Source organism: Arachis hypogaea, chromosome 3, assembly GCF_003086295.3.
Source record: "Arachis hypogaea cultivar Tifrunner chromosome 3, arahy.Tifrunner.gnm2.J5K5, whole genome shotgun sequence".
Taxonomy (NCBI): Eukaryota; Viridiplantae; Streptophyta; class Magnoliopsida; order Fabales; family Fabaceae; genus Arachis; species Arachis hypogaea.
Genome location: NC_092038.1, coordinates 32,431,460 through 32,459,453, shown reverse-complemented (window position 1 = coordinate 32,459,453; position 27,994 = coordinate 32,431,460). Strand labels below are relative to the sequence as shown.

The following is a 27,994-nucleotide window of genomic DNA, read 5'->3' as shown; positions in this document are numbered from 1 at the left end:
AACTCCTAAAGTAGCATTTCTTTTTAATAGGCAATCACCAACACCAATAAAAGCTCCAAAAGGAAGCTATGAATTCGTGCAGATCACTGGTAACTCCTAACGTCCAACCACACTCACACAGCGTAATATCTTTTAACGGTTTACATCAATAACGGTTCAAAGAAGTTCTTTTAAAACATTTTACAACATAGGCTTCTATGCATATGCCATGATGAACTTGGTTTATTTGTTTAACGTAATTAAATATCTCTTCTTTTAATAGCAAAAGTACCTATCTAGGTGTACTATATATATATATATATATATATATATATATATATATATATATATATATATATATATTAGGGCAAAGCAGTTTGCAGAAACTCATCGGTATATTTGATATTTCATGTAATGTGTAAAAGAAGCAAGTCAGCAAAAGCGAAATTATACAAACCTCTTAATTAAAATAATAAAATAATATGAATAATGAGAGAAAAAAAAGATACTATATTGGTAATAGTGATGATTTTGATGCATTATCAAACTGTTTCTTTGTGTGATGAGGAGGTAGAACAGCAGCTTTAATTTTCTTGCGGTTATTTTCATTTTCTTGAATTTGATTCAATTTGTTCTTCCCTCCTTTGTTGTTTGTTTCCAACTTGATGTATGTGCCGTTACAGTGCACACAAGCAGCAGTTATTTCCGTTGAGACTCGAAAAGCCACGCCCTTTTATATATATATTTGCATTAATGGAAAAAAAAAAAAGAAAAAAAAAAGAGGAAAGCGTAAGTGTGGATGATTACTTTGCCAAATGGGGTCTGTTATTATTACCCATGAAGATGAGGCTGAGGCTGAGGCTGAGGGTCAGCCCAATAAGAAGAGTACTTCAACCACTCAGCTTCTTGTGGGTTTGTGTTTGTCATTGATGCCTCCTGCAATGTAATTTAATTTAGGGGTTAGCCTTCTGCACACTTCCAATTGCATTGAAGCTCATCCAAATTAAACAATCATTTCTTTCTAACAATCTACTTATTCTCATGCAGTAGTGATGTTTTTATTGCCACCTACTAGCTAGATGTTGCATAATCATGTGTGTGTTTGTTTGTTTTTTAATTTTTTCAATTGGCACTTAGAGAGTTCAAACATGAAAATTAATAAAGAGAAGGATTCTTTCCCTCCTTGTCTTGGAGATCTCTTTCCTTCAAATAACCATAGTTGACGGATTTATTAGTCTACATATTCTCCTTACTTTTTTCTTTTCTTTATTTCCTTCTGGATATGATATATTCTTATTACTTTACAATGGGAAAAAAGAAATATAACATCAACATAAAGCAAAATTAACCCCGTAAGCTATTAACAAAGGTAGGAATATATTCTTTCATATTCAAACTTAGTAATAAAGTTTAGATGACAAATAATAATTCTTTAATCAATCATTTCATTTGTAAAATAATCTAATATTAAACAATAAATATGACATAGAGTTCTTTGATGTAGAAAGATTAAAACAAGTATGACAAAGTAAATGGTGCAATAATGTGTGACGTGGTTTGATGACCTTGTATACACACGGTATTAATGTAACTTAAAGAAATTCATATAACAAATTATTGTATTGGGAATTCTTATTTTTATGGATGTAATCATTCTTTTAATTTCCTCCATTATTGTGTAAAGAAAAGATTATAGTCTGTTCTTAGATACAGAAACAAGAAGAGAAGAGAAGCAGCACGTTGAATTGTTCCAGTCTTTAATTCAAAACAAGAATAAATAAAAAACTGGACCATGTTTAGTGTGATATAGTTTGTATAGTGCGCATAATAGGTGACAAAGTTGATGTGAAGAGAGGTGAGTGAATTAGTCTCATTGTTCTTACTTTGGTGATATTATGAGTGGTTGAAGTTGAAGTGCAGCCCATGATGAGTTCCTCTAAACCAGAAGCAGAGGTTCCTCCTACTACTTTATTATCATGCTGCTGCATCATGTGGATTTTCAAAGGTCAACGTGGCACTCAACAACAACAATAACCAATCTGCACATAGAAAGTACCTACCTGGTGGAAATGAGGAGGAGGAGGAGGAGTCATGAATCTAGCGGAGATAAGGTCGTCAAGGATGATGGAAGTGTTGTGATGGAAGACTCCAAGAGGATTTGATGAAGGAATATGTGACGCTGGTGTGCAAGTTTCCCCTCCTATTCCAACTTCCTGCTACAACAAGGTCATTGCTCTATGTTAACATGCACCCAAGTTACTGTATAAGGATAATGTTAAAGAGAAAAAAAAAAAAGTCAAAATTTTTTATTTAGTATTCATTAATTACTACAATAATTAATAAATACTAAATAAATAAATTCTAATTATTTTTGGTTAAATTTTTGTTGTTATTAAATATTTTTATTATATATACATATATAGTTGTTACGATAAATTAATCACCTCATTATGGAGGGGTTTTCTGAGAGGGATGAAGCTGCTGAAATGTTCCATAGGAGGGAATCCAAGAACGGGACACGTGTCATTATTAGTTTTGACAGAGGGTGCAGCAGCAGCAGTAATTGAAGAAGAAGAAGAAGAAGAAGACCAACTGCATTGCCTGGGCTGAGTTTGGTAGAAAATCTTAGAGACGACGAGCTCCCCGTCTTTCTCCTCTTCATGGAGTCCGAGGTGGTACTGATGCATGACCCAGTTGGTCTTCTGGGGCTTCCTGTTCTTGCCGAAGTTGGTGTACAGCACCAGAATCTTCTTGCACCCCTTCTGCTTTCCCTTGAGCATAACGGCCCTTGTCTTACCGGTCTTGTGCCACCGTGTCTCTCCTCTCTCGGCCTCCGCCTCATCGTTTTGAAGAATCTTTCTTCTCTTCCGTGTTCCAGTGGTGTACGCCCTTGATGGCCTGTGAAAGAAGTGTCTGCTCAACCCATCCCTCGTCACACCTGGAAGCTTCTCGGGATGGGTGTAACAGATTCCATCTTCTCCTTCGATGGTGGGAATGAACTCATCGATCAAAGGGTGCGATCTCTTTGCCTCTACTTTTGCTTCTAGATGCTCTATCAGTTCTTGGTCTGTTGGATCGAACTTCACTCCTGCTGGCAGACCTACCCACTCCCACTCCCCCTTCTTCCCGCTGCTGCCTTCAAACTTATGTCCACAAGCGGGGCACTGTTTCCACGATGATGCACACAATTGATGCTCTTCTTGCAGCTTCGCATCTATCAGATCCATCTTATTCATCGATTCTACTTCTTTCCTTGTTATTTTCAATTCTTTTTCTATGCAACAATCCACTACTGCTACTACTACTTATCATCATTCTCTTCTATCTATAACTCACAAATCCAACACTTTGATTAATATATATTGGAACTGGATCACATCTTGCAATCATCTAATTCATCAGATAACGATTCGATTATTTAGAAACTAGCTAGTGGCTCCAGGCTACAACGAATAATTAAAACAAAATTATTATTATACCTTAATCGAAAATACTAATAACTTTTTCTCAAGAAAAGTAACCAGTGGTAGCTAGGCTACATATATATTTTATTTAGAGTATCAACAGAAAATTAATTTGTGCTGAATATATGAAATTAAGTATGCACTATATATGCAGGAAACCTAGAAATTAGAGAGAAGGGAAGGATGTAAAAAAAAAAAAAAACTGTTAGAACATATAATAGGTTGGAGGAGCAATAAACCTGCTGCTTTAACCATAGAAATTAAGCATAAACCACATAGAGCTCTCTCTCTCTCTCTCTCTCTGCAGTGACGAATAAAAATTTATAATAAAGGAAAAGTTGGGTGTGGCTTCAAACACATAGCACAGAATAGCACCTTTAAGACTTTGCTAATTTATGAAGCGGATGTATGTAGTAATAGCTAGGCTGCGCGGTTTAATTATGTGAGAAGAGGAAAAAGGAGAAATTAATAAAGAGAGAGAGAAACAGAAACAGAAACAGGATATAATAAAGAAAGAAGGAGAAAAGAAAAGAAAAAGAAAAAAAGAAAACCATCCAGGCCGTTTGGTTTATTCTAACTAATTAAAGTTGAAAGCCCATGCTGCCTTCGTCTCTTCTCTCTTGTATGTGTATGCTGCTTCCTTCTACTACTTGAGGAGGCAGGCAGAACCTTTCTTTCAGCCTTCACTGCTAAAGCAAATAAAGCACAAAACGGCACAAAATTATATATATATTTGGAACCATTAAAGTATATATATAACTAAAAAATACAAGTTTGAAAAATAAATAGTCCTGTATATGAAAACAAAGAATAAGAAAAGGAAGACAAACAAATAATTGATTAGAGAGAAACATATATATTGCAATGCTTTCTACCATAGTTAAGCTACGGGAAGTTGGGAACCATGTAATAATGTTACCATATACATTAAAATTAGAAAAAGTATAAGTAAACAACAATATTACTGAATAATATGAATAATAAAATTAAAAAAGTAAATTAATCTTAAATTTAATGAATGGCCTGAATAATTAATATTTAATAATAATTAAATTTAAAATCTGTTGTTCATATTATTTAAAAAGTTATTAATTATCTAATATAACTCTTAAAATTAATTGATCACTTATTAATACGTGTCAGAATCATAAAAATAATTAAGCTCAGAATATCCATAAATAAGTAATAAAAATGACTAATATATAGCTTTAACTTTTAAAGAATTACAATTTAATTAATAGAAATATTAGAGAAGGAACAAAATTTATTATTTTTAGTCGGTAGTTAATTAATAATGCTTAAAATTATATATTAAAAGTATATGGTTGAATTATTTTTAAATTAAAAAAAATTAAATTAATAATTAAAAATATTGATAAAAAATAATAAATTATACTTATTTTTAAATTTTTTTTATTAATTAACACCTACATTATTTTCAGTGCACATATAACAAATTCATGTATATGGAGCATATCTACATACATAATAAAGCCAAAATTATCTTAGAGAGAGAGAGAGAGAAGAGAAAAATAGGGGGGAGGGGGGCAAAGGCTGATAGAAACTCACATGGGTATTGAGCTGGAGTGGTGATGATGATGCCTTTTGGCATGAATGTTTTGCACACACTCACTCACTCGGAGATCAGAGAGGTTGCTTGATAATCAAGGAAAATAAATGTGCAGTCTAGTACTTGATGGACCACCACCACCACCACCCTCTCTTCTAATTACTACAACTATTATTATACTAAATCATATATTAATATATATTTTTGGATTTAAACTTCTGAAACGAAACTTGAACTAGAAGCACACACACCAAATAGTTTACTGTTTTCTTTACTACTATATTCTTTACTTATATATATATATATATATATATATATATATATAAGGGTGCATTTTCTGATGGCCATAGTTTTGTCGTGATTATGATGATTATAAAAAATCATCCAATTGTTTTACCACCAACACTATTCCTAACCCTAACCATTCAACAACAATGTCAACCTATTTCGACAACAAATGCTCTTACCCAATTTTTAGCGCGCTACTGTGTATTACCGATTGGCTATCGTTTTCGTTAAAAATACCCATTCAAGTAATTGATGTTGTTAGACTTAAAAATCTGTCTATTTACAGTTCAATCCCCACAGTAATAATCGACAAATCACCGTGCTTAACATGAAAAACAAACATTAATAATTTCTTTTTGGGATGTATATCAACATTATTATTTTTGTTCAGGTATGACTCTTGAATAATAATAATAATAATATTGATCGTAATCATCATATATTATATTAGAGAACATAAATATATAAAGAGTAGACGACCAAGAACATAGGTGGGTCCGGCATCAAGATGGAAATCTTTGGCTCCTCTTTATCAGATGATGTGGTTAGGCTTCACGTTTATAACTACATACATTAATATTCTTTTCTTTAGAGCAGTCAATACAAAGAAAGAAAAGAGGGGCCCTAATGATGTTTTTTGCAATGTTGAGAGTTGGTTATGATTGTTCCTTAGCTTTGTCGTCCTTTGCAAATTGCACCAACTAACACTCTCTGTTTGTTCATACTTCATAGAGTATGTTGACCAATGACCTAGTTATTTCATCCCTCAATAATACATATCTACAAATACGTACATAAACTATTCATGCTTATTATAATGGAAACAATAAGTAGGGATTTAATTAGTTTTATACACACTCAAATATTCTAAAATATACTACCAAAAGGAAATTATTATTCCAGCATACTCTACCGCTTTGTTCCCGCCCGCATATACATACTTTATCTTTTAGAATATTTCTTTAGGAGTACAAATCCGATACGGTATTTATGTATGTATGCTCTGCATTTCTCCTTGGAGCTTTTAGTAATTCTTGCATTTGCACGGGGATATATTTATATATTATCCGTTCAACTGCTGGTCTGCGTAATTCTATTATATCAACAACGTAATTATTCTCATAACCGATGGAGTTAGTATCACCGTCATTTTATTAATATAATGTATGTAGGAGACAAAGATGGAATCATTACGGTTCTAGTTAAATTAGTACTATACAAAGTAATTAATTAAACGGGAATTACTATAAGAGAAAACACTGCAAGCCAGCAAAGCAGGTAATAATACCACTATTGAGAACACATTCATGTCCCATAAACTTCAATTGAGGACTATTTACATTAATAATAATTAATGGACAACATTCATATATATTTTAATTTCAGCATTACCTAAAGAGGCAGGAGACCAAGTAAAGCTTAAGTGATTATACATTTATATTACAATATGATTACCAAGCGCACAAGCAGACGATTGGTCAAACAAAGAAATTCTGAAAGGGAGCCTGTAATTATTAATTATCTTTTCCATTGCTAGAAAGAAGAAACGGTAAAACTGATTTGATCCACTTAATCGATTTTGACATGAACCTATATTTGGCGTTCCTTGCGAAGTGGAATTCTTTGGCAGGTGAAAGGCGTTGTGAAAACTATATATATGTATAAAGACTTATGCTATGAGATGTGCAATTAAATTGTAAATGTAATGATTTAAGGTTCTGAGCCACGAAGAACGAGCAAACTAGTGTGATCCATATTCTAAGTTAGAAACAGTAATATGGGTAACTTGACGATGACCATCCGAGAGAATGGAAAATGGAATTGGTAAGTACGAAAGTAGGTATGACGGAGCGGATAATATGGAAAACAATGATGGTGCTGAATGATGATGCTTGCTTTGTTTACGGTAATTTAGATTTCTTATGTGATACTCGTCTAAATTGTTGTTTTGACTTTTGACCAAAATGGAGGCGGAACTACGGGCTCGGCTGGGGCAACATGTTAGGCAGCAAGTCTGCAGACTTTTTTCTACTAGCTACTTAAACATTTACCTCTCAACAATATGTGATATGATCAACCATCACACCCGTTTTTATAACCGAGTTTTAAACCGAAATCTACTCAATAATTTTTTATTAATTTCTTTTAAGACCACTGTTCATAGAAAGATATATATTGACATATATGAAAATTCTAGTCTATGTTAGGTTAAAGTTAAGAATTTAATTTTAATATATTAAAATTTAGTGTAAAATAATTTTATACGTACATTTAATTATATAATATCACATTAATAAAAATAATTACTGTATAAAATATTTTGCTTTATCAGTACATCAAAATAAACTCTAAATTTAATAGTTAAAATTTATTAGAAAATAATTTAATCAAATATATTAAATTATATAATAATTTTTAGATATCAATTTCATACAAAAATAATTACAGGTAAATTTTCACCAATATATTATGTTAAATATTATATTATAATTAAATATATTAAATCTTCTAATGATTTCTATCATTTTCAAATAAAAATGGCTCCATACAATTAATTATCATCTTTTTTCAATAACTTTTTTTTAAAAAAGTAAAAAACAAGAACATATGCTCGCACCTTCTTCGAAAAAATAATAATAGACATGTTTAAAATGAAAATTTAATTTTCATGTCCTGTCAATATAAAAATTTTACACAAACAATCATGTATTATCATATTAACAAAATAACTAGCTTTTAAATCTACTACTTAAAATATAATTTAAATAAATCTAATTAAATGACAATATAAAACTAGTGCATTAGATAATATGTTATTGTGTAAACATAAATAAAACATCGTATATTTAATTAAGGACACTCAAGTGATGTTAGTAAAGATTAACGAGAGTTACGATATAAAAAATGTTAAAAGCTGCAAAAAGAAATGAAATGAAATAAAATAAATTTGTAGTGACACATTGGTTGAAAATGAATAACGGATCAATGTTCTATGATTTGGTTTAGGGAATGAGACTGAATCTAAAAATAATCCAGCAGTCAGTTCAGCCTAACTTCAAACAGTAAATGAAGACCCACTCAGGTCAATGATTATGAACCCCAAAAATAATGAGTTACGCAGGCATATGCTACTTGCGCATGATTACCAATTTATTGGCTTACAACAAGGACATTTAGGGTTTTAACTTAATTTTACACCTTTCATCCATACATGAGTTCTTTGATTGTATGTCACACTCACACCTCATTTTGAACGGAATTTGCTGCTCACTGATTCATAGTTTGGAACATAAATAACTGCACATCATGGAAAGGCAACATAAAATTATTTCACAGCAAGATACATTAAATAAATAAAATAATCAAAGGGGATTCTACAGGGTCAGGGAAAAGAAGAAGGGAAATACCATCTCCATATGATGCCATTGTAAGAGGGGAAGAAATGAGCTTCTGAGAAATTGAAGCAATATCTTTTAGCGTTACTTCGTCCACTGCTTTCAAGAAATCCTCGACAGGTTTCCTGAGAAGAGGGAACACAACTTTCAGAACCCAACAAGAGCAACATTCTATAGTGAACATAACACGTACACGTCTTTTTAAAATTAAATAAACAAGTGTTTACTGCTAATTGCAATTTCTGGAAGTCAAACAAATATCTCCACAATGAAATCTGAATCTTTAAACTTATTCACAAATTAAATGGCTACTGTCTAAGCTACTAAATATCTAAAACCAAGAAAATGAGATGCGACAGGAGTTCAGGGAAGCAACAAATCAACAGGAAATTTACAATGTGATTACTAATCCATACCTTTCACCGTATGTCAGAACTTGTCTTCCTATATCTTCTGAAACAACCATCTGAAAGCAAATTAAGTTTAATAATAAGCAGATAGGCATAAGAAAGAAAAACTAAAGGCACAATTAACAGAAAGAACAAGAGAAAGGGAAAAAAATAAAAAGAAAATATCAGTGTATGATTTCCATGTGAAATTTCACTGGATGTAAATTTACTTACTCTTGATTCCAAGTTCATCAAAATTGCAGATTTTGTAGCCTGTTTGGCACGATCCAGCTGTACCTGATCAACTGCATATAGAACCCAAAGAATAAGCATAAAGCTTCCCATATGAAGTTTGTAACCAAAAGGCAAAATATTAGTCAGGCGAACTGAATAGCATAACAGCATACCCTGTCCAGATGTAGCGACTGCAAGAAGCTCATTAACTGTTATATCGATGGCTTTTGATACAAAATCTGAACCCTAACACATAAGCACATATACAATCTTATGAATATTACGATACATATACATTATAATGAATAGTATTGTATATTGAGCAGGGAAAGGAAACTTCAATATTTCCAGAAATCATGATACAGGATGCATAGTATCTTACTGTTGTAACTTGGATACCAAATATGCCTGTGTTATTGTAAATATTGTTGAATGCTGAAATAGAATGAAATTGTGGATATTCATTCAGAACTCGGAGATCTGCATATGACAAACACAAGATGTTAAGGTAAAAAGATTTTGAAAAGAACACGTTATAAGTGAAGTCTTGACCAGCATAAATAATTGGCCACTGTATGTAAACCAGCAGCAGTTGTTTCATTCTCTGTTCCTATTGAACAACTTAAGCTATGGACCCAGATGTTACTGAATAGATAGAACTTACATAGCCGTGAATACATTCCTTTACCAGGTCCGCCAGCAGAGAATGATCCACCACCTCCCAGTAGCATCTACATCAAGTAAGATAATGGTCATTTCCAAAATCAATATGCTGGACTACAATGAAAAAAGAGCAATGCTACATGACCAACAAAAATGAACATTTTTAGCCAATACTTGACCAACACTCTACCCTAAGCAATCAATTCTAAACCCTAAATTCTAATAGTATAAAAATAAGGTATTGGCTAAAAGTGTTGGCTAATATTAATAAAAAGTGTTGGCCTCCTAACATGTCTCATGAAAGAAACCACCAAAATGGCAACAAAGTTTAAGGAGCCAACTAAATATACATTCTTTGGCATACCTGAAGAACAGTTAAGACCATAGCATCCTTCAACTTATGCCAGCCACCAGGAAGTTCAAATGCGAGAGCAAAGTGGGTCCTCTGGCCATTCAAAATATGCTAGATTTGACATACATTTCTTCACAAGCGACAAGTGTAATAATAAAAATATGAAAAGAACAAAATTATAAATATGTTTTTCTGATGCATACTCCTGATTCAGTGTGGCATCTATAATCACCACCAGTATATACAGATTTGGGCTCCTCTGGACGTGGGACGTTGGGTAGGTCAGATAAAAGCGGTTCTGCAATAGATAACAATTCCTCATGCTCAACACCAGAAGCAGCAAGTACTATCCGAGGTGCAGTATAGTTTTCCTGATGTTAAATAAAAAATGGTCTGAAAATGAGATAAAGAACAGCTCAAAAAATATTTAAATGCTTTAGAAGCATCAATTTGAGAACTTACGGCAACAAATTCCTCCAGAATCGAACCATTTAGTCCGTTAAGTGCCGATTCTGAAGCTAAAAGAGGATTTGCCAAGGCACCAGAATATCCAGCAGAATGAATCGCTTCCAAAAGCAAGTCTTGAGGATTTTTGGAAGCTTCACCAACCTCAGCCTTCACTTTCAGAAGCTATATATGGCAGAGGACAAGCATAAAGCTTCTAAGTTAGAAACATCCCACCACACTCAACCTTCTTTTACACTACTGCCCTTTATTTCCAGCTAAACCCAACACAGCAGCCTTTCACTATTTATTATTGGGTTTTGCTAACTTGTACCCTAAGGACATAGGTTAAGCATATTATAAAAGGAAATGTTTTATAAAAGTTATTGCAAAAATTAATTTTTTTTACATTTTCAATGCGTTGAATAAATAAAAAATATTAAAAAGTTTCTATTATTATATTTTTAAAATGTACCCTTAGGGCACAACTTAGTTGAATCCTTTATTATTATTCGCATAATTCAACTTTCAAATCACACACCGGGCATTATAATCATACACAACTAAACCTAATTTCTTTCAAGACCACATCAACAAACTACATCCTATTACTGCCTCCCAAGCAAGGCTCACATTCACTGGACTATACTATCATTGAATATATCTGATAGAAGTTCGAACTACTCTCATATAGACCACTAATTTCAGTTTCAGATAGCACCGTTCTAAACAATGTGAATAGTATAAAAATAAAAAACCCCATCAACAGAAGCATTTGAGAAGGATATGGGAACGTACCTGCTCATTGACCTCCCAGTCAAGAAAGACAGGGTTCCTAACACAATCAACAAGAAGCTCGACCATTTCGGGAACATGAGTCTTGAGAGCATCAAAGGTGTAACCCATCTGCTCCCTGGAAGCGGAGGCCTGCACATTGCCACCAATGGCCTCAACCTCACGAACCACCCGAAAGTGAGTCCTGTTTCTAGTGCTCTTGAAGGCCATTCGCTCTAGCAGATGTGTTGCCCCAAATGTTAAAGGAGTCTCATAGATTGAACCACAATCCACATACAAACCAATTGAGGCTGCAGGACCCTGAACAAGCAGCACAAAGCCCTCAGCACATTATTAGAATCTATCCTATCTATCAAAGAATGCACAAGAGACAACACACATACCGCGGAAGTTTCGGAGGCAAGCTTGATTCCATTTGGGAGGGTAGTGACGATGGTTTTACCGGGGGCAACGTGATCGGGCAATGGAGAGGGGAGGGTCACTCCGGGAAGGGGGAAATCCAGAGGGGGAGCAGAGCTGGATCCGCCGCCGGTGAGCCACCCAAACAAGCCACCCAACGGAGATGATTTTGTTGTGGCAACGGAGCTCGAACTTGCGAATCTAGCAGTAGCAGGTACCCTGCTGATGGAACGCGCCTATTCTCGTAGGATTGAAATCGAAGTTAGTTAAGAAATTGTTGAAGCTAAATCAGTTCTGAGAGTAGACTAAGGATTGAACCGAATCGAATGGGAAGAGAGATGAGAGCGGTAACTAACCCTCAAGGCCCTAAGGCGTGAAGCAGCGTTCCTGTACATTGTGCCAAGACAATCGCGATCAATGAGTGAATGACTGAGGCTTCTTCTCTCTTCTGTCTTCACTCTTCTCTTTGCTCTTGGTCTTTGGGCCTCTTCTCTCCTCCAATCTTACCCTAAACCCAGCCCATTTCATTTTCATCTTCAGACTTCAATCAATCATCATTTTACTTTTTTTGTTTTCCAAATCAAAAACTTGTTTTAATGATGGATCATTTATCATATTTAAATAATCTGGGAATATAATTGAGGGGAAGAAAATTCTCTCCCTTCAAATATGAACCATTTTTTCCCCTTCTTTAAAGTTCGAATTAATTATTCTATTCATAAAATGTAACAATAGATATTTTCTTTAAAAACCATAAATGTAACTAAATTGTATCTTTTATCTGCCGACACTTTTTTTAATAGTAGTAAAGAAGCAGAGATATAACATTTGAAGTAGTTGTAAGTGTTTAAAGGAAAGAAATTATAAGGTTTTTCTATTGTTAAAATGTATGTGCATAAATCATTATAATGTAGTTGCATAAGCACTTAGGCTGCATTTGGTTTTCAATAACAGAATAAAATATGATATTAAAAATAAAAATACAAAAATTAATATTTTATATTTTATTTGATAATAAACTGAATATAAAATAAAACTAATAAAAAATTTAATTTATCTTCTTCTTTTTTCTTCATGCAAAATTTAAAAAATACAATAAAAAAGTTGTGTTTTTGTGTTTTTTTTATTAGAAAAAAACAAAAAATATTTATTTATTGTCTTAAAACATAATATTTTTGTCTATATTCGAGATGTGAAACACAATTTTATATTTTATATCCTATGTCATGTTAATGTAACATTTAACTGGTCTACTTTGCCTCCTTCCTACATCTTCAAGTCCATGGGAATGTTAACGTCGTTCAACACTTGAAGTGTCAATATTTGAACGTCTTCTGCTGTCAATATTGAACACCCCAAATAAATACTTCTACTTAAACACTACAATAACTCTTTAGAAAAACAGAGAAATGTTTTAAAGTTGTTGGTTATTGAAACAAACTATATATAAAAGCTGTTGGAGAGCCAGTTTTCTTCTTTAATTGTAGTCATGTAAAATGTAACAGTATATTTTTTGGTGATGGTGTCAAGTAATAATATACAATCAGATGTTTATGTAAAAAAATTTCTCATATATCTTTTATTTATTCATTTTTTAATATTTTAGTTTAGTGTTTCCATTAGCAGCCGTCGCTCCTTTAATAGACTAGTCACCTCATTCCTCAAACTCCAACAATTTAGGGCGGCCATTTCTCTAGCAGCCGTTTTATTTTAGGTCATAAATAATTGAATAATTTAATCATACCTTTTTGACCCCATGAATAAATCATATTTGTGTATTATAATGATAATTTCAACCCATAGGAAAGAAAAATAACGTTCCCATATGCATAGGGTAGTATTTATTTTTGCTATGAAAAAGCAAAGCAGCCGTGAGTTTTTGGAACCTTGAGTTTGGGTTTGGTGGCACTCTTCTCCGACTCTGTTTCCTACTATCTTTGACTTTGACTCTGATTTTTATTTTGATTTTGATGAGTAATAATAGTAGTAATTTATTATTTTATTTTGGTTTACTATAAATGAGAGCTTCATGTGATCCACTCGTTATTCCGTTTAACCAGAAACATTAGTTTAGGTTGTGTTTATGCTTATTGCCTTATTCATTGAATCCTTCTTGAATTGTGAACAAGAGAAGACAAACCGCATTTGCGACTTTGAGGGATGGGTTCGTCAGTGAATTCGAAACCGAAGGTGATCAAGGGCCCCGCTGGCTATGTTCTTGAGGATGTTCCTCATTTCTCAGATTACATCCCTGAGCTTCCTGTACGTATATATATACGCATCATGCACAATCATTTCTCTCTTTCTTTTTCTCTTTCTCATAACAACAAATATGTTGTTGGCAGACACATTCTAATCCTCTGCAAGACAATCCCGCTTACTCAGTTGTCAAGTAAGTTTCAAAACTATCCCTTCTTTCTTCTTCTATCGTAATTTCATATCTTGAATTCTTCGCTTTTTTTCTCTTGCCAGGCAGTATTTCGTGCACGTCGATGACAGTGTTCCTCAGAAGGTTGGAATCATTAACAATTACGCTTTCTTCAACCGCATTGATATATGGAACCATGTAACTGTAACTGCTTTTCCTTCATTTCCACACAGATAATTGCTCACAAAGAGAGTCCAAGAGGGGTGCATTTTCGGCGTGCAGGACCCCGTCAAAGGGTATGTGTTTCTGTATATATCTCTGTTGAATTTGATAGAGTGGTGATGCTTATGCATGCAGCATGTTGATTTTGTTAGGTGTATTACGAAGCAGATGAAGTTCAAGCTGCTATTGTGACATGTGGGGGTCTATGCCCTGGTCTCAACACCGTTATCAGGGAATTAGTATGCGGCTTAAACAACATGTATGGCGTCAAGAAAGTTATGGGAATCAATGTAAGTGATTATTGATTGTTATATATATTTGACGAGGATTATTGAGTAATAATTGGTCGAACTAATTAATGAAGGGAGGATACAAGGGTTTCTATGCACACAACACAATCGCACTGACTCCAAAAAGCGTGAATGACATCCACAAGCGTGGGGGAACCGTGCTTGGTTCATCAAGAGGAGGACATGACACCACTAAGATAGTTGACAGCATTCAAGATCGTGGAATCAATCAGGTCTATATCATTGGAGGAGATGGAACTCAGAGAGGTGCTAGCAGGATTTTTGAGGAGGTTAGAAGGCGTGGGCTCAAAGTTGCTGTTGTAGGAATCCCCAAAACCATAGATAATGACATCCCGGTACATATAGATTCTTTTTCTGTTCCTTAATGGTCTTTTGTGTATTTCAATTCTTTTAACTAACTTGGCAAATGCTTTCCTGAATAGGTTATTGATAAGTCATTCGGGTTTGACACAGCTGTTGAGGAGGCTCAACGTGCTATAAATGCAGCACATGTTGAAGCTGAGAGCATTGAGAATGGCATAGGTGTTGTCAAGCTCATGGGAAGATACAGTGGTAATTTTCTAGAATCATCACATCAGCATACTCTTGTATTTTGTTTTAATTAATGTGGTTAGCAAGCCTGATATTTTGTGATGAATGGTGCAGGGTTTATTGCAATGTATGCTACTCTTGCGAGTCGAGATGTGGATTGTTGCTTAATTCCAGAGTCACCCTTTTACCTGGAAGGACCAGGTGGATTGCTTGAATTTGTAGAGAGGAGACTCAAAGAAAACGGCCACATGGTTGTTGTCATTGCTGAAGGGGCAGGACAGGAGCTTGTTTCCGAGAGCATGCAATCGATGGCCAAGCAAGATGCTTCCGGAAACAAGCTTCTTCAAGATGTTGGCCTATGGATATCCCACAAGATTAAGGTATGAATTCTGATGCATGTGTTTAATCTTTTCACTGCACTACCCTCTTCTCTTAATTTAGTTCTTCAGTCCATATTCGATCCGTTTGCTTCCTTACAGCCATGTTAATGTTATAAGCATCTTGAATCTTTGATCTTGCAGGATCATTTTGCCAAATTGAAGACAATGACCATAAACCTCAAATATATAGGTTAAACACTATACATTGTGTATGATGTATGATGTAGTCTGAAAGGAACAATAGCTGAAGCAGTTGTTTTTGTTCTTTTTCTGAATAACAGATCCAACGTATATGATCCGAGCTGTTCCAAGCAATGCTTCGGATAACGTCTACTGCACCCTTCTTGCTCAAAGTGCTGTTCATGGAGCAATGGCAGGTTATACTGGCTTTACATGTGGCCTTGTGAATGGAAGACAAACTTATATACCCTTTTATGTGAGTTTCTTAACCATGCTTGTTATTTCTTGGATATATGCCAAATTCAAACCGAATATAGTTTCCATTCTAAAATCAAGTGATGATAACTGATTACATGATAAAATATAAACAAAAGTTTTGCCTGTAAGTTCTGATGGTAATAACTTTGTTTTGCAGAGAATCATTGAGGGACAGAACAAAGTAATAATAACTGATAGAATGTGGGCAAGACTTTTATCTTCAACAAACCAGCCTAGCTTTATAATACATAAGTCTGATACTGCTGAAGAGAATAAGGAAGAACCACCATCGGAATCGGCCAAATAACGCTTTGGTTAAGGAAGAAAAGTTAGGTGTATTTATCACATTGCTGTGTACTTTTAGAAGCTATTATCCTGGGTTTACCTTAATCATCATTCATGCCTTGTAAGTAGTACACAAGATTAAGATCAGATGGCTGTGACCATGAGAGGATATTCTTTGTTATGTTTTTGTCATGTTTCTTTGGAATTTTCTTTATTCTGTAAATGGATCTCTGTTTTTATTGGCAACAACTCTATTTGAATATGTAGTGTACTGAAAGGCAACTCAACCATTTGATGGGTTTGGAAAACAATTTAAATAGACGTAAAAATAAAGGTAAATTCTACCCACCTCTTTTAAGTAATATGTAAATTATCATTTATGACATGATATATTTTAATCTAATAAAAATTAACATCTTAATTAAAATAAGATTATTTTGTAATTAAATAATTTTTTAAAATGAATAATTATATAATTTCTTTAAATATTTAAATCTGAATTTATTTATTTTTTACCAAATCATTGTGACGTTCTGGAAAGGGTACAGAGTGGAGGAGCGGGAAGTAAGGGAGTTCTTGACAATGGCGTATGGAGATTGCATTGAAGCATTGTACATGAAGGAGGTGCAGCACCCAAACCATCAATCCCTCTTCGCTCGAATTGTATTTCGAAGGGCATCAACCATTAACGTCATGCTCAAGGGTGCAACCAAGGTTTTTTTTTTTTTTTTGTCAAGTGGTGTCCAATCCTAGGCATTACACCCATGTTTCACACACACACAACACACTCACACATACTACCATGGGTATCATAAGTTCTTAAACACCCATGTTTCACACACACACACAACACACTCACACATACTACCATGGGTATCATAAGTTCTTAAACCAACAACCAGCCTCAGCTGGGATTTGAACCCGGGTGCAGCGTTATATGAGGCGGACAGGTATGCCAACTGTGCTGGGCCTCAGCTGCAGGGTGCAACCAAGGTTAAGTTCAGCATCCATGACAAAGATGTATGGGTCAAAAAGTTTGTGCCAAAAATTTCAACTTCTAGTTCGAATATCAAAATACGATGGAATAGTCATGTCTCGAAAGCCCAATAACGAAGAAGGAATGGGGGAGGAGCGACAGCTATTAGAGAGAGTTAGGGCATATTTTCTAGAAGATTGATTTGGTAAAAAAAAAACTAGGATTTAATTTTTAATATTTTATCAAATTATACATTCACCCCTTTTAAATATTTTTTTAATTACAAAATGACCTAATTAGTTAAGATAGTATTTAATCATAAAGCAAAGGATAATTTACATGTCACTTTAAAAAGAATACGATCGAATTTACCAAAAATAAATACTAAAGGATATTACTATAGAATGTAAGTGTGCTGGGCATCTGGGGAAATATTCCGTTAGCTCTACTATATATTATACAGCTAATGCATTGGATAGTAGTGTTACATGTTTCTTCATACAATTATTATATTTATAAACAATAATTAAGAAATTTCAAAACGGTAATTAACGTGAATCACATGGAGTAACTAATCGTATACAACCAAAAGTTACCAATATCGGGCACAATCCCTGTTGTTAAATAATTAATTCAATTGTGTTATTGATGATTGATTGTGAATTTGTAATTTCAGCTCATCTACCCATGTTAATGTTATTGCTGGACACGTGACCCTAGTAATAATCAGAACAAACTATAATAACACGGATGTGTATGACGATGTCCTTTGATGAACCTTCCCTTTCCCTTTCCTATAACAATACAATTTACACAATGCCACAAAATACGGCAGCTGCCACCTACACTAAAAAAAATATACAGAAACCAAAGTTAAAACATCTAAGAATTCCAGAAGACGTCAGGATCACTGCTATACAATGAGGGATCCTGTATTTCCTGGTTAGCAACGTGGCAATCAATAAGGCGTGCTTGAATTATTTTGCATAGTGTTAGACCGGATGGCAGCATCCACCATTCACTTTCATCCCTACAAAACAAGCACCACATGTGAAACTGTGACTTCAAATTCATCTCTAGAATCAAATTTTGTAACAGCTACTTACAAACTAAAATTCCAGGATTGAATGTTGTTGGAGAGCTTGTTATTTGAATGTGCTACTATATAATGAATAAATCCACCAAAGAAAGCTACTGCCTGTTTCAAGAAATCCATTTTACACTAGGTTTAAAACAAGTGATAGGAGCTTAAAAAATATTGCTACATTAAAAAATAAATGAGTTCAGAACTTCTTACAACATTGACCAAGGAGGTAAGATTCCACAAAGCATACAGACGAGCAAGCCCAGCTGATTTCCTTGGTCCTTGGCTAAACAAAGCACTAATTCCAGATGGAAACGAAAATAGTACCCCAAGAGGAAGAACAAATAGCACTAAAAAGAAGTTCAATAGGGACAATGAGTACATCTGAAGCAAAGTAAGCAACACTAGGATGAAATCTCCCAGGAGTAGTATAGAGATAACCAGACCAACAAGATCCTGCAATTATACAAGAGTCAGAAAAGCTTGTGTAAGAACACTAACCAGACTTTTCTCAGATGTAATGAAGTTAACTACGGAAAATATTTTAATACCTGATGACCAACAGGTTTTGTATTGTAAATAATAAAAGCAAAAGGATAATATATTGTTCTCCGCTCTTTAAGTGTTCTCAGGTTCTTGGCATTTAATATCCCACCAGATATCTTTCTAGGAATCAATGGGTGTTCATAGCCTGTCATGTAATGCACTGGATTTCTAGAACCTCTAAGGAAACTGCACATCAAAAGCATCAGAAGTTACTAATCACAGACTTCTCTTTCTTTTTTTTTTTGGAATAAAAATTCTCATACTCATTAATAGTCAGCAAAAGAACTAAAAATTTGGCATACTGTGGCTGCTTTTCATTTATTGAATCTTCGTAACCTTCCCACGATGAAGAGATGCTTTCATTCCCAGTTGCATGTACCACAAGTCCAAATTGGCAATATCCAGAGGCTGTGGGCTGAAACCAGGCAAGATCAACACGGACACCGTATCTAGCCAATGTGGGGTTTGCATATACATCAAGCCAGCTAATAACAGGGCCAAAAGTTATCCTTAGATGTCCATGGCGAACCAAGCGTAGTTGGGCATTAAGACCAGCCACTAGCCGATACCATATAGTTGATGGAACAGACTAGAAAGCACAAAAATATAATAATGATTAATGAACCAACAAAATAAACATCTAAGTATTTGTTAACATTTCACCGAGAGTTAAAATTTAAGCTATGCAAACCTGACTCATGATGCTAGTAAGAATATTATCACTGTGAAGAGAGAAAGGACTCATGTAACTTCCATCTCCCCCAAAAACTATAGACATAGGAAATCTTTGATGAAGGCGAGGCAGCAAATCAGGTCTTTTCTCATCCCCGCCAAGAAAGAAATCCAGATATGCCAGCATCAGATCAGATGTTGCACCTACCTGTAACATGATAGATGGTGTAACTATACTAGTGTATGATACAAAAATGGTTCTAACAAATAATCCTTTCGTTTGATCAGGAGAGAAACTAAGGAAAATAGGACGACAGAAACACATTCCATGATATATTTTTTATGAGTGGGGAGGCAAAAACAGGAAAGGATAATTGAAGTAACAAATGGTTTCAGTAGTAAATTTAGCAAACACCGAGGAAAGTAAATCTGGAGAACCTTCAGCCCCTCATAGAGTGCTCGTGACCGGCAAGAACGCAAACAAGCATGATCATACTCTGATCGAACATATTCTCTAAGTTGCTGCAATTTTGCTCTTCGACACCTTTGCAGCCATGACCAAGCAAGAGGATATGCAACGATGCAGAGGATACTGTATATAGACCCTTCCCACCAGTGATAAGTAGCTAAACTATTAATCTCATCCACAAATCTATTAAAGGCATCTTCATATCTGCAATATAAGTTGTATACTAAATAGTTTCAAGATCCATCACAATATGAACTAAAATAACAGTGTGCAGAATATATATTGTTGACAATATTCGAAGATCCACTATCTGTCATGAAAAGAGAGGCATACACAATATCTTTTACTTGTTCAGGGGGACAATGAGATAGATGCCAAGGTTCACTGAATGTATTTGGGGCCTGGAAATACAACCTGTGCACATGACTCTGAGATTCCTCACATCTACTTGTTTCAATAATCTGAAAGGTCACAGGAATTTAAGTTAAAATAGACTACAATGATGAATATAGTTCCAAAGGCGGTGACCATTCATGAAATTGACAAGGAGAGCTAGGTCATGGACCTCATTCAGCGACTCCAGAAAAGGGAAAGAGTGGTTCAATCGAGTATCATTCCGAGAAGACGCATGGGGTGGTAAATCATCCCCCGCAATGTATTTCGTTCGTGCAACACTGAGAACTAGGGCAAGCACTATGAGGACACCCAAGAGAAGAAGACCAAAAAGCCACGGCCCACCAAAAGTATAAACCAACTCTTCAAATGTGGTATAGCAGTTTGGCATGTGATACCTATCAGATATGCATCTGTATGGACAAGGATTCTCTACCACACCACCTATTTAAAGTAAATGGGAATTAGGAATCTGATCAATTTAAAATTATGCGATAAAATATTAAAAGAGGGTTACACTTGCACCGCAGAGGTTTGACCGAGAGTATCAAACAGTTAAGGAAATGTTTCAAGTAGAAGTGCACATATTAATAGGCTTTAACTCTGTTTCAAGTATGACACATGTTAGTTATGGAAAATACCTCGAACAGGAATATATATGGCACGATGTGGAAGCTCATCAGGCGGACAATCACGACACAGAGCTCTATCAGACCCAGTGTCATTTTTAAAAGTACCGACAGGGCATTCCTGCAACGCGTAGTTAAAATTGAAGTGACTTATTTAAGGAAACTGACTAGTTTATCTTCAAATTCCAAAATCATCTCACCTATACACACATGAACAAACCAGCCCAGATACTATGTGGGTGACAGAAAAAAGGATCACAAAATAAAGTTGATGATGCCAGGGCAACTAGTTTTTCTAAATTTCATTCCAATTATAAAAATGTTGAATGAAAATAGTAAAGGAAGATTGCTGACATACCTCACAGAAGATGCCATAAAGCCCTCTGGGGCAAGCTTTTCCACTTATAGATCCATTTTTCCCACGAAGACCCTGCCCGCCACCAAGTCCTCCTCTGAAATTAGAAATGAAAACTAAATAAAATATCTTGGAAGAAGAAGAAGAAGAAGCAGCCCATATAAGCATACTTTGCTTGTGCACCAACCTAGTAAGAATGCTTCCATTTACACTTGCTATAGGGATATATTCATCTCCAACTAGAATATTAGACCAATGAAAGTGAATCCTTCCACCACCCCCACCCCCGCCCCCACCAGGACTACCTTGTCCTCCAGCAGTTGAGATTATGGAAGAATTACCAAGTGATATTGTCTGAACAAACAACAGAACAGTTCCACCAGAGCCACCACCAGGACCAATGCTTGAAGTAATTTTACCATCCTGCCCTGTATCTCCTCCAAAGCTTTCTCCATCAGCTTTAACTGAACCTTTCACGACTAAACTTGATAATGAGTGCTCCAATGAACCCATCACTGCCAAAATCAAGATAATAATTATACAAACCAGCTTTCACTTGAGATTATTGAGTAACAGCATTATGTTTAGACACAACCAAACTTTACTTCAGATCTTACCTACAATTCCACCTCCTTTTGTTGCACCAGCTAGGCTATCATTTCCACTGCCACTGCCGAGTTCACATGGCAAACCAGCATCACCATAAGTCGAACCACCCTCAACGAAATTACCATTGTAATATCCATCTCCACCATAGCCTCCATGTCCACCACCCCCACCAATTCCATTTTCAAAATACCTTCCTCTACCCAACCCACCAGTACAGCCTGCAAAAAACTCCAAATAACAATTCAGTACAGTAACAATAAACCATTTAAAACCATATAAAAACAATGTATGAGATCTGTTATGGACATGGATCTAGAGTAAAAAACACTACCAAGCCCAGAGACATTGATCACACCAGAATTTTGGACATATACATTTCGAATCCAATGAAAATGCACAACGGAGCCAGTTATGGTGCCTTCGACATTCACATCCTCAACCCGACATATCTGCAATAGCAACCCAAGATATTTACTATCCTTGATACAGAGATAATCTAACCTTTATAGTGATTTTGTTTTTGACTTGAGTAATAAACAACCTGAAGGGTGAAAGCCAATGAAGAATTCACATTACAATCTTCAGGTGGATGGAGCAATTCCACAGGGCAATTTTCAAGTTCACAGTAGAGTTTTGGTGTCCTACCATTTCCAAAAGAAAAAAAAAGAAGGAAAATAATACATTAAACGAAAGGGAGAATTGCATGCTAATTGCTAAAGCTTTCTTACTATACATCCAATAAACTCACATATCATCACCAGCAGCCTCCAAAGGACCTCTTAGAACAGATCCAGACTCGACCTTTAAATATCAAAGATGAGAGTTATTATTACTAAGACAAGAAGACAGTAAATATAAATGGAACAAGAAGGAAAAATGTAAGTTAGCTAGCTTCGTAAACTATTGCTATTGTCTCTGCCTACAAAGTCAAACTTCTTTGCTCATAACATGCTAACCCTCATATGTTGCTTAAAAAAATACATAATTGTTTGACTGCCAACCCAAATTTGCAGTACCAAATTTGAGTAGAAAAATATCCACCCATCAATCCCCCAAGTTTTTCTTCCCTTTTTTTTGTTTTCAATCCACCAAATTTGTAGCTCAAATTTTCTTGATACCAACAAAACAGATGATTGCCCCAACAAAATAAAACTTCCATCAAAGTGAGCATGCACATGATTGTCCCAAGATACAAAACAGATGTGCCTAAACATAATGTCAACATAGAGAATGCCTATGAACTTAAATGCATCACTTTGACTTACATTGATAGTATAAAACAATGACAAAATCAGACGTTGAGCTTCAATCAGATTTCCAGGTCCAGATAAGTTCAAAAAACCTTGTCCATGAATTCCCAAATTTGCATTAGAATGAATAATTGATGAATCCTGCTCACCACCACATAGGGAAGCATGTCATAAGAAATAAATACATATTAAGCTTCTGATGTAAATGAGAAAAATACAAAGGATACCAACCTTGAGAACTACTAAGTTGGTAGCTTCAAGTAAAGTCGTTGAAACAAATGGTTCACCGTTGACATCTATAAGCATCTTGGAATTCAACATCAGGTGAATCTTGACAGACATACGAAGCGCCCCAAATACCTAATCAATAGAGCAAAAACAACAAAAATAGACAGGAACACATTATTCATCATTAACCATCCAATACAAATGTCATGTGATAGAATAATGTCCAGTTGTAGATGAGTAAGAACAACTGGCTCCCTCAAACTTTTATAATATTTAAGTCAGTAGGATATGGATTCTGAATTTGGATCAGCGCAAGATATATAAACCAAATATTGACTCTAATCTAGCCAATTTTTCACAATCTATCTATTTTTAAAAAAGGTTTATACAAAACACTAAAAAATATTAATAAGTACTTCAAAAAAAAGAAACAATTATTATAACATGGGCTTTGAAAGAGCATGTAATGTCCAAAAGTGAAAAAAATACTACTCTAAGAAAAAAGAAGCTGTCCAAATCCGCTTGCCTTGATTGTGGAGTCACTCATTAGAAGCTCTTCTGCCATTAACTCAACCTCTGATGAACCATAATGAGCAAGCCCAACACTTAAAACAGAGCCAAAAGTCAAACGAACTAGCCCACTGACCTGTAAGTTCATGAAAATACGTAGTATTTAATCAATTCTTTAAATCTCACCTGCGATGATATGAAGATAGCACTAAAAATAACAGAATATTGATCCCTCCATCAATTGATCCTAATAGACAATAATAGGTAACTATATCACATTTGCCTTGTCTATTGTCAACCGATTCCTAGTTTTTCTTCAACTTCATTTTCCCACAAGAGACGTTATACCAACAAATGGCCAAACGTAGATCCTCCAAGTTTAGCCCGAATGTCCATTAGTAACTCTTATTGGCATCTGAATATTTAATTATTTATGAAGGATTTTATTTTTGTACTGCTTAAATTACTCTTATCAACCGTTCTCCTCTCTTCAAAACATCCCCCCTTTTTCAAAATTTAATATAATATGTCATTTCAATGGGAAACAGGCTCAGTATTTCAATCACCTGAACACGGCTCCAATATAATGGAAACAATGCCTTGGCTTTATTCTGGATATAAACATTTGTCCAAAGAGGCACCTTAGGAAACTCTAACAGAAGCGTATCAGTTTGTGTAGATAAGTTATAATTACAAATTGTAAGAGTCCTAGGAACAGCATCATAATATGTCCCAGCAGCACCTGCGTTGCCAGAACATCCCAGACTAACTCCTCCTGCAAAAAACAAAAGAAAAGTATATTATATCATGCCAGTAGCATTTCTTAGCATTAATGAACTTTCACTTATCAGAATGCAGAATAAAATTGTTCTAGAAAATTATAATCAACACAAGACAGGGGTCAATAAAATTGCATATTTAAAAACAGCAGTCACTGTATCACACCATGAATGAAGAATTTCGTATTGTCGTGTCTGCTGAAGACATTGATTGAAACTCGTCCACCTCCACCTCCGGCAAACCCACCACCTCCTGTAGCACTGATAGTGCCAGTTCCGGTCCTGCGTTTTGAGAGGACATGATTAGTTGCAAACTATTTCATTAGCCCCGGCAATCTGAAATTACACAGGGAAATAGAGAAGAGTTGAAGCCCATGAAGGGAAGCATTGCTTGTTTAACATTTGCATGTTAAAGAGCACCTCATTGTAAACACTTTCAGCAAAAACTAATAACGATGAGAACAGAAAAATTGCAAGACCATTGCCAACCCATCAGATATGCACACACTCACTAGTCACTACGTGTCTACGTATAACATAATAAGCCCGAATAGGAAGAAAAAACTGATGTAATGCTCAACTTTAAAAATGCACTGTTGCATTAAAGGAAGAGAGAGGGAAAGGGGGCACATTACATTCTCTGAGCTTTAATATAAATGCTACCACCAGAACCTCCACCACCCTTGATCCCACCGTCACCTCCATTTGCCAAAAGATCCGCAGAGACTTCAATGGAATCAAGTACCTCAAAGCTGATTCTGCCACCTCCTTCCCCACCATAATCTTCTTCTTTACTTGTGGTCCCCCCTTTGCTCCCATAACTCCACGGCTTGTCCAGTGAGGACCAGGAGTACGCATCCCCACCCCAGATATCATCGGGAAGCTTGGTGTTGTCGGAGACACAGCTGGCACCTCTGCCGCCGTAACCCCCGCCGGCGCCCTGAGTCCCCGACGGCGTGCCACTGGTCTGAGAAGGCGGCATACCGGCCATACCGGTCACGTTTATGACAGAGTCAGCGAGCAAGCTGGCATTCTGGGAAACCACAGAGACAGTTCCAGCAACGATGGATGCACCGTTCTGCAAGGTGAACCCCCTACTGACGTTGATCAAAATCACGCAACCCAAAATCGGGCAACTCAAGCTCGCACCTTGAAGCACGTTGAGGCTCCCATTTCCTTCTATGTACACATCCCTATCGAAAACCAAACTGGAATTGAGGTCGCAGGAGGTTCTCAAGGAACCAGTTCCCCTGAGATCGTCTTCGCAGGTGAGGGAGGGCGGGTGCGGCAGCGGCGGAGGCTGAGGCGGCGCCGGGGGAGTGTAATCCCCGTGGAGCCAGTCAAAATCCGAATCAATAATGGAGAAATCATGGTCTAAAGAAGAAGATGATGAAGCAAAATCAAGAAAAGGAAAAGACAAGGTAAAGTATAGTATGAAAAGCAGCGTGTGATTGTGATGAGCGCGAGCCATTAAAAAGGAGCCGAACTCATCACAGATATAGTTATTTTATGAGACAACTGAAGTGTCTAGGGTTTCTGTGGAATTGGTTTCGTGGAATATCATGCAGCACAGGGAAGGTAGAAATTTTGGTGAATTCAATTGAGGAATCAGAAAAAAACTTAGCGCGGAAGAAAGAAAGAAAGAAAGTAGAAAGGAAATGGTGTATGTGTATGTGTATGAGTATGAGTGTAAGGTGTGTAATTGGTATGTGGGACGGAGGATTAAAGGAAAGTAAAGGCAGTTGAAGCAGAAAAGCGAAAGAGCAGTGAGTGAGAGACTTGGCACAGAAAGAAAGAAAGACAAATGAAGAAAGGAAGAAACCGAAGAGGACTCTTTCCCACTGAATAGGTGTCTACACGGTGGGGCACCACCTACGCTTCTCACGTGTACCCTTCCTTCTTCTTTCTTACGTCAGGGCCTGCTGACTCACATCTCTCACGCAAGCCCGGCCCACTTTTGGCCCAGATAAGTCATTAACTAATTACGGGCTTTTCATATTTGCAACCCATCATGAGTCATGACTCATGAGTACGATAAAAAATGAAGGGAAAATAATAGACCAAGTTCATTTAATTTTATACTCTTTCTTGAAAATGACAGCCTTTTATTGGATTTTTATTTTATGGTAGAGGATAATTAAAAAGAGGAAACAGTGAGATATTAAATTAATTATTATGAATTGACGTGTAGTTAATATTATGAATTATTGAGATTTGGTTTGTTAAATCTTTTATTTTTTAAAAGTAGTTTTTAAAAATTAGTTTTTCAAAAGTTATAGTATTTGTATTTGGTAAGTTAAATTAAAAATAATTTTTAATAAGTATAAGTAATAATAAATGTGTTTGGTAAAATATTTTTTAAAGCTTAAGAATATTATAATAGACATTAATGTAATAATTAAATTTAGTATTAATTAATATATGATGTTATATTGAACTTTTGAATTTTGATAAGTACAAATTAACTTTAAAAAGTTTTTTTTTAAATACTTTTAAAAGTATTTCTAACTTTTAAAATATGTAAACACAAGTACATGTATATAAATTTTTTGATTTATCAAATACAAAACAAGGTGCTTAAAAAGTACAAGCCCTTTTTCAAAAAGTTTTATCAAACTAAATCTAAATTTTATATTAGCTTTTAATTGTTAATCAATTGTACACGTTAATGTAGTTCTTTACATATAAAGCCTAAAAAAAGTCTAGAAACTAACTCTATATGCAACTAAGTAGCTAACTTTTTTCAAAAAAAAAAAAAAATTAATTTTAAAATTTTAAAAACTAATTTTATGCTCAAAAACATGTGCTCTTCCTCCCTTTTCACCTTTCTTCTCCTCTCCCTCCATATCTCTTCTTCTTTCTCTCGCAGTGCCACTTCTTCCTTTACACTACCTCTTCCTCTGCATTGTTGCGACGCAATTTAGTGTCTTTTCCACCACCCACGCAGTCGTCATGCAATGTCAAATACGCGTCTCAACACCGCGCCG

At 35.2% G+C, this 27,994-nt stretch overlaps 4 protein-coding genes across 19 annotated transcripts; 1 reads left to right on the top strand and 3 right to left on the bottom strand.

Moving 5' to 3' along the window:
* Positions 1-355: 355 nt before the first annotated feature.
* Positions 356-4,266, bottom strand: LOC112790160 (NAC domain-containing protein 75). Of its 15 annotated transcripts, none has more exons than XM_072232731.1 (6): positions 3,819-4,065; positions 2,424-3,304; positions 2,040-2,192; positions 1,863-1,958; positions 787-915; positions 356-709 (listed from the first exon to the last, which is right to left on the bottom strand). In XM_072232731.1, the coding sequence occupies exons 2-5, from the start codon at positions 3,213-3,215 to the stop codon at positions 811-813; spliced, it is 1,146 nt and encodes a 381-aa protein (XP_072088832.1). In that variant the 5' UTR covers positions 3,216-3,304; positions 3,819-4,065; the 3' UTR covers positions 356-709; positions 787-810. The 15 variants fall into 15 exon arrangements, with proteins under 15 accessions (XP_072088832.1, XP_025688215.1, XP_072088826.1 ...); XM_025832430.3 differs by having other exon boundaries at positions 1,863-1,961; positions 2,040-2,195; positions 2,424-3,422; positions 3,683-4,041; XM_072232725.1 differs by having other exon boundaries at positions 2,424-3,422; positions 3,683-3,999.
* A 3,999-nt stretch (positions 4,267-8,265) lies between these two features.
* LOC112790159 (mitochondrial-processing peptidase subunit alpha) lies at positions 8,266-12,687 on the bottom strand. The gene is made up of 13 exons (XM_025832424.3): positions 12,329-12,687; positions 11,957-12,208; positions 11,577-11,873; positions 10,797-10,964; positions 10,538-10,705; positions 10,347-10,427; positions 9,984-10,050; positions 9,702-9,799; positions 9,493-9,565; positions 9,320-9,390; positions 9,113-9,162; positions 8,709-8,821; positions 8,266-8,598 (listed from the first exon to the last, which is right to left on the bottom strand). Exons 1-13 carry the CDS (start codon positions 12,365-12,367, stop codon positions 8,546-8,548), a joined length of 1,530 nt encoding a protein of 509 aa, XP_025688209.1. The 5' UTR covers positions 12,368-12,687; the 3' UTR covers positions 8,266-8,545.
* A 688-nt stretch (positions 12,688-13,375) lies between these two features.
* On the top strand, positions 13,376-16,769 carry LOC112790158 (ATP-dependent 6-phosphofructokinase 3). Its single transcript, XM_025832422.3, has 11 exons — positions 13,376-14,234; positions 14,318-14,364; positions 14,445-14,484; positions 14,574-14,636; positions 14,715-14,852; positions 14,927-15,208; positions 15,296-15,425; positions 15,519-15,784; positions 15,926-15,974; positions 16,066-16,220; positions 16,380-16,769. Exons 1-11 carry the CDS (start codon positions 14,133-14,135, stop codon positions 16,527-16,529), a joined length of 1,422 nt encoding a protein of 473 aa, XP_025688207.1. The 5' UTR covers positions 13,376-14,132; the 3' UTR covers positions 16,530-16,769.
* Positions 16,770-18,100: 1,331 nt separating this feature from the next.
* On the bottom strand, positions 18,101-26,858 carry LOC112790157 (uncharacterized). 2 transcript variants are annotated; one of them, XM_025832417.3, is made up of 22 exons: positions 25,643-26,858; positions 25,174-25,289; positions 24,795-25,003; positions 24,245-24,364; positions 23,722-23,850; positions 23,506-23,631; positions 22,989-23,041; positions 22,782-22,881; positions 22,572-22,689; positions 22,249-22,458; positions 21,819-22,146; positions 21,635-21,728; positions 21,289-21,397; positions 20,820-21,091; positions 20,588-20,715; positions 20,224-20,458; positions 19,805-19,993; positions 19,416-19,702; positions 19,119-19,299; positions 18,781-19,023; positions 18,590-18,681; positions 18,101-18,513 (listed from the first exon to the last, which is right to left on the bottom strand). In XM_025832417.3, the coding sequence occupies exons 1-22, from the start codon at positions 26,476-26,478 to the stop codon at positions 18,366-18,368; spliced, it is 4,323 nt and encodes a 1,440-aa protein (XP_025688202.1). In that variant the 5' UTR covers positions 26,479-26,858; the 3' UTR covers positions 18,101-18,365. The 2 variants fall into 2 exon arrangements, with proteins under 2 accessions (XP_025688202.1, XP_025688203.1); XM_025832418.3 differs by having other exon boundaries at positions 22,596-22,689; positions 25,643-26,823.
* Between the last annotated feature and the right edge of the window lie 1,136 nt (positions 26,859-27,994).

Coding starts and splice junctions, on each gene's coding strand:
- LOC112790160 (XM_025832430.3), bottom strand. CDS start 3,215: ATGAATAAGATGGATCTGATAGATGCGAAGCTGCAAGAAGAGCATCAA. Junction 2,196..2,423: donor GAAAACCCCTCCATAATGAG/GTGATTAATTTA, acceptor ACCTTGTTGTAG/CAGGAAGTTGGAATAGGAGG. Junction 1,962..2,039: donor CTCCTCCTCATTTCCACCAG/GTAGGTACTTTC, acceptor CACATGATGCAG/CAGCATGATAATAAAGTAGT.
- LOC112790157 (XM_025832417.3), bottom strand. CDS start 26,478: ATGGCTCGCGCTCATCACAATCACACGCTGCTTTTCATACTATACTTT. Junction 22,147..22,248: donor AAAAGGAGGTGGAATTGTAG/GTAAGATCTGAA, acceptor TGATTTTGGCAG/TGATGGGTTCATTGGAGCAC. Junction 19,703..19,804: donor TTACTAGCATCATGAGTCAG/GTTTGCATAGCT, acceptor TGTGCTTTCTAG/TCTGTTCCATCAACTATATG.
- LOC112790158 (XM_025832422.3), top strand. CDS start 14,133: ATGGGTTCGTCAGTGAATTCGAAACCGAAGGTGATCAAGGGCCCCGCT. Junction 14,235..14,317: donor ATTACATCCCTGAGCTTCCT/GTACGTATATAT, acceptor TGTTGTTGGCAG/ACACATTCTAATCCTCTGCA. Junction 15,209..15,295: donor CCATAGATAATGACATCCCG/GTACATATAGAT, acceptor TTTCCTGAATAG/GTTATTGATAAGTCATTCGG.
- LOC112790159 (XM_025832424.3), bottom strand. CDS start 12,367: ATGTACAGGAACGCTGCTTCACGCCTTAGGGCCTTGAGG. Junction 11,874..11,956: donor TTGCCTCCGAAACTTCCGCG/GTATGTGTGTTG, acceptor CTGCTTGTTCAG/GGTCCTGCAGCCTCAATTGG. Junction 10,965..11,576: donor ACTGGGAGGTCAATGAGCAG/GTACGTTCCCAT, acceptor TGCCATATATAG/CTTCTGAAAGTGAAGGCTGA.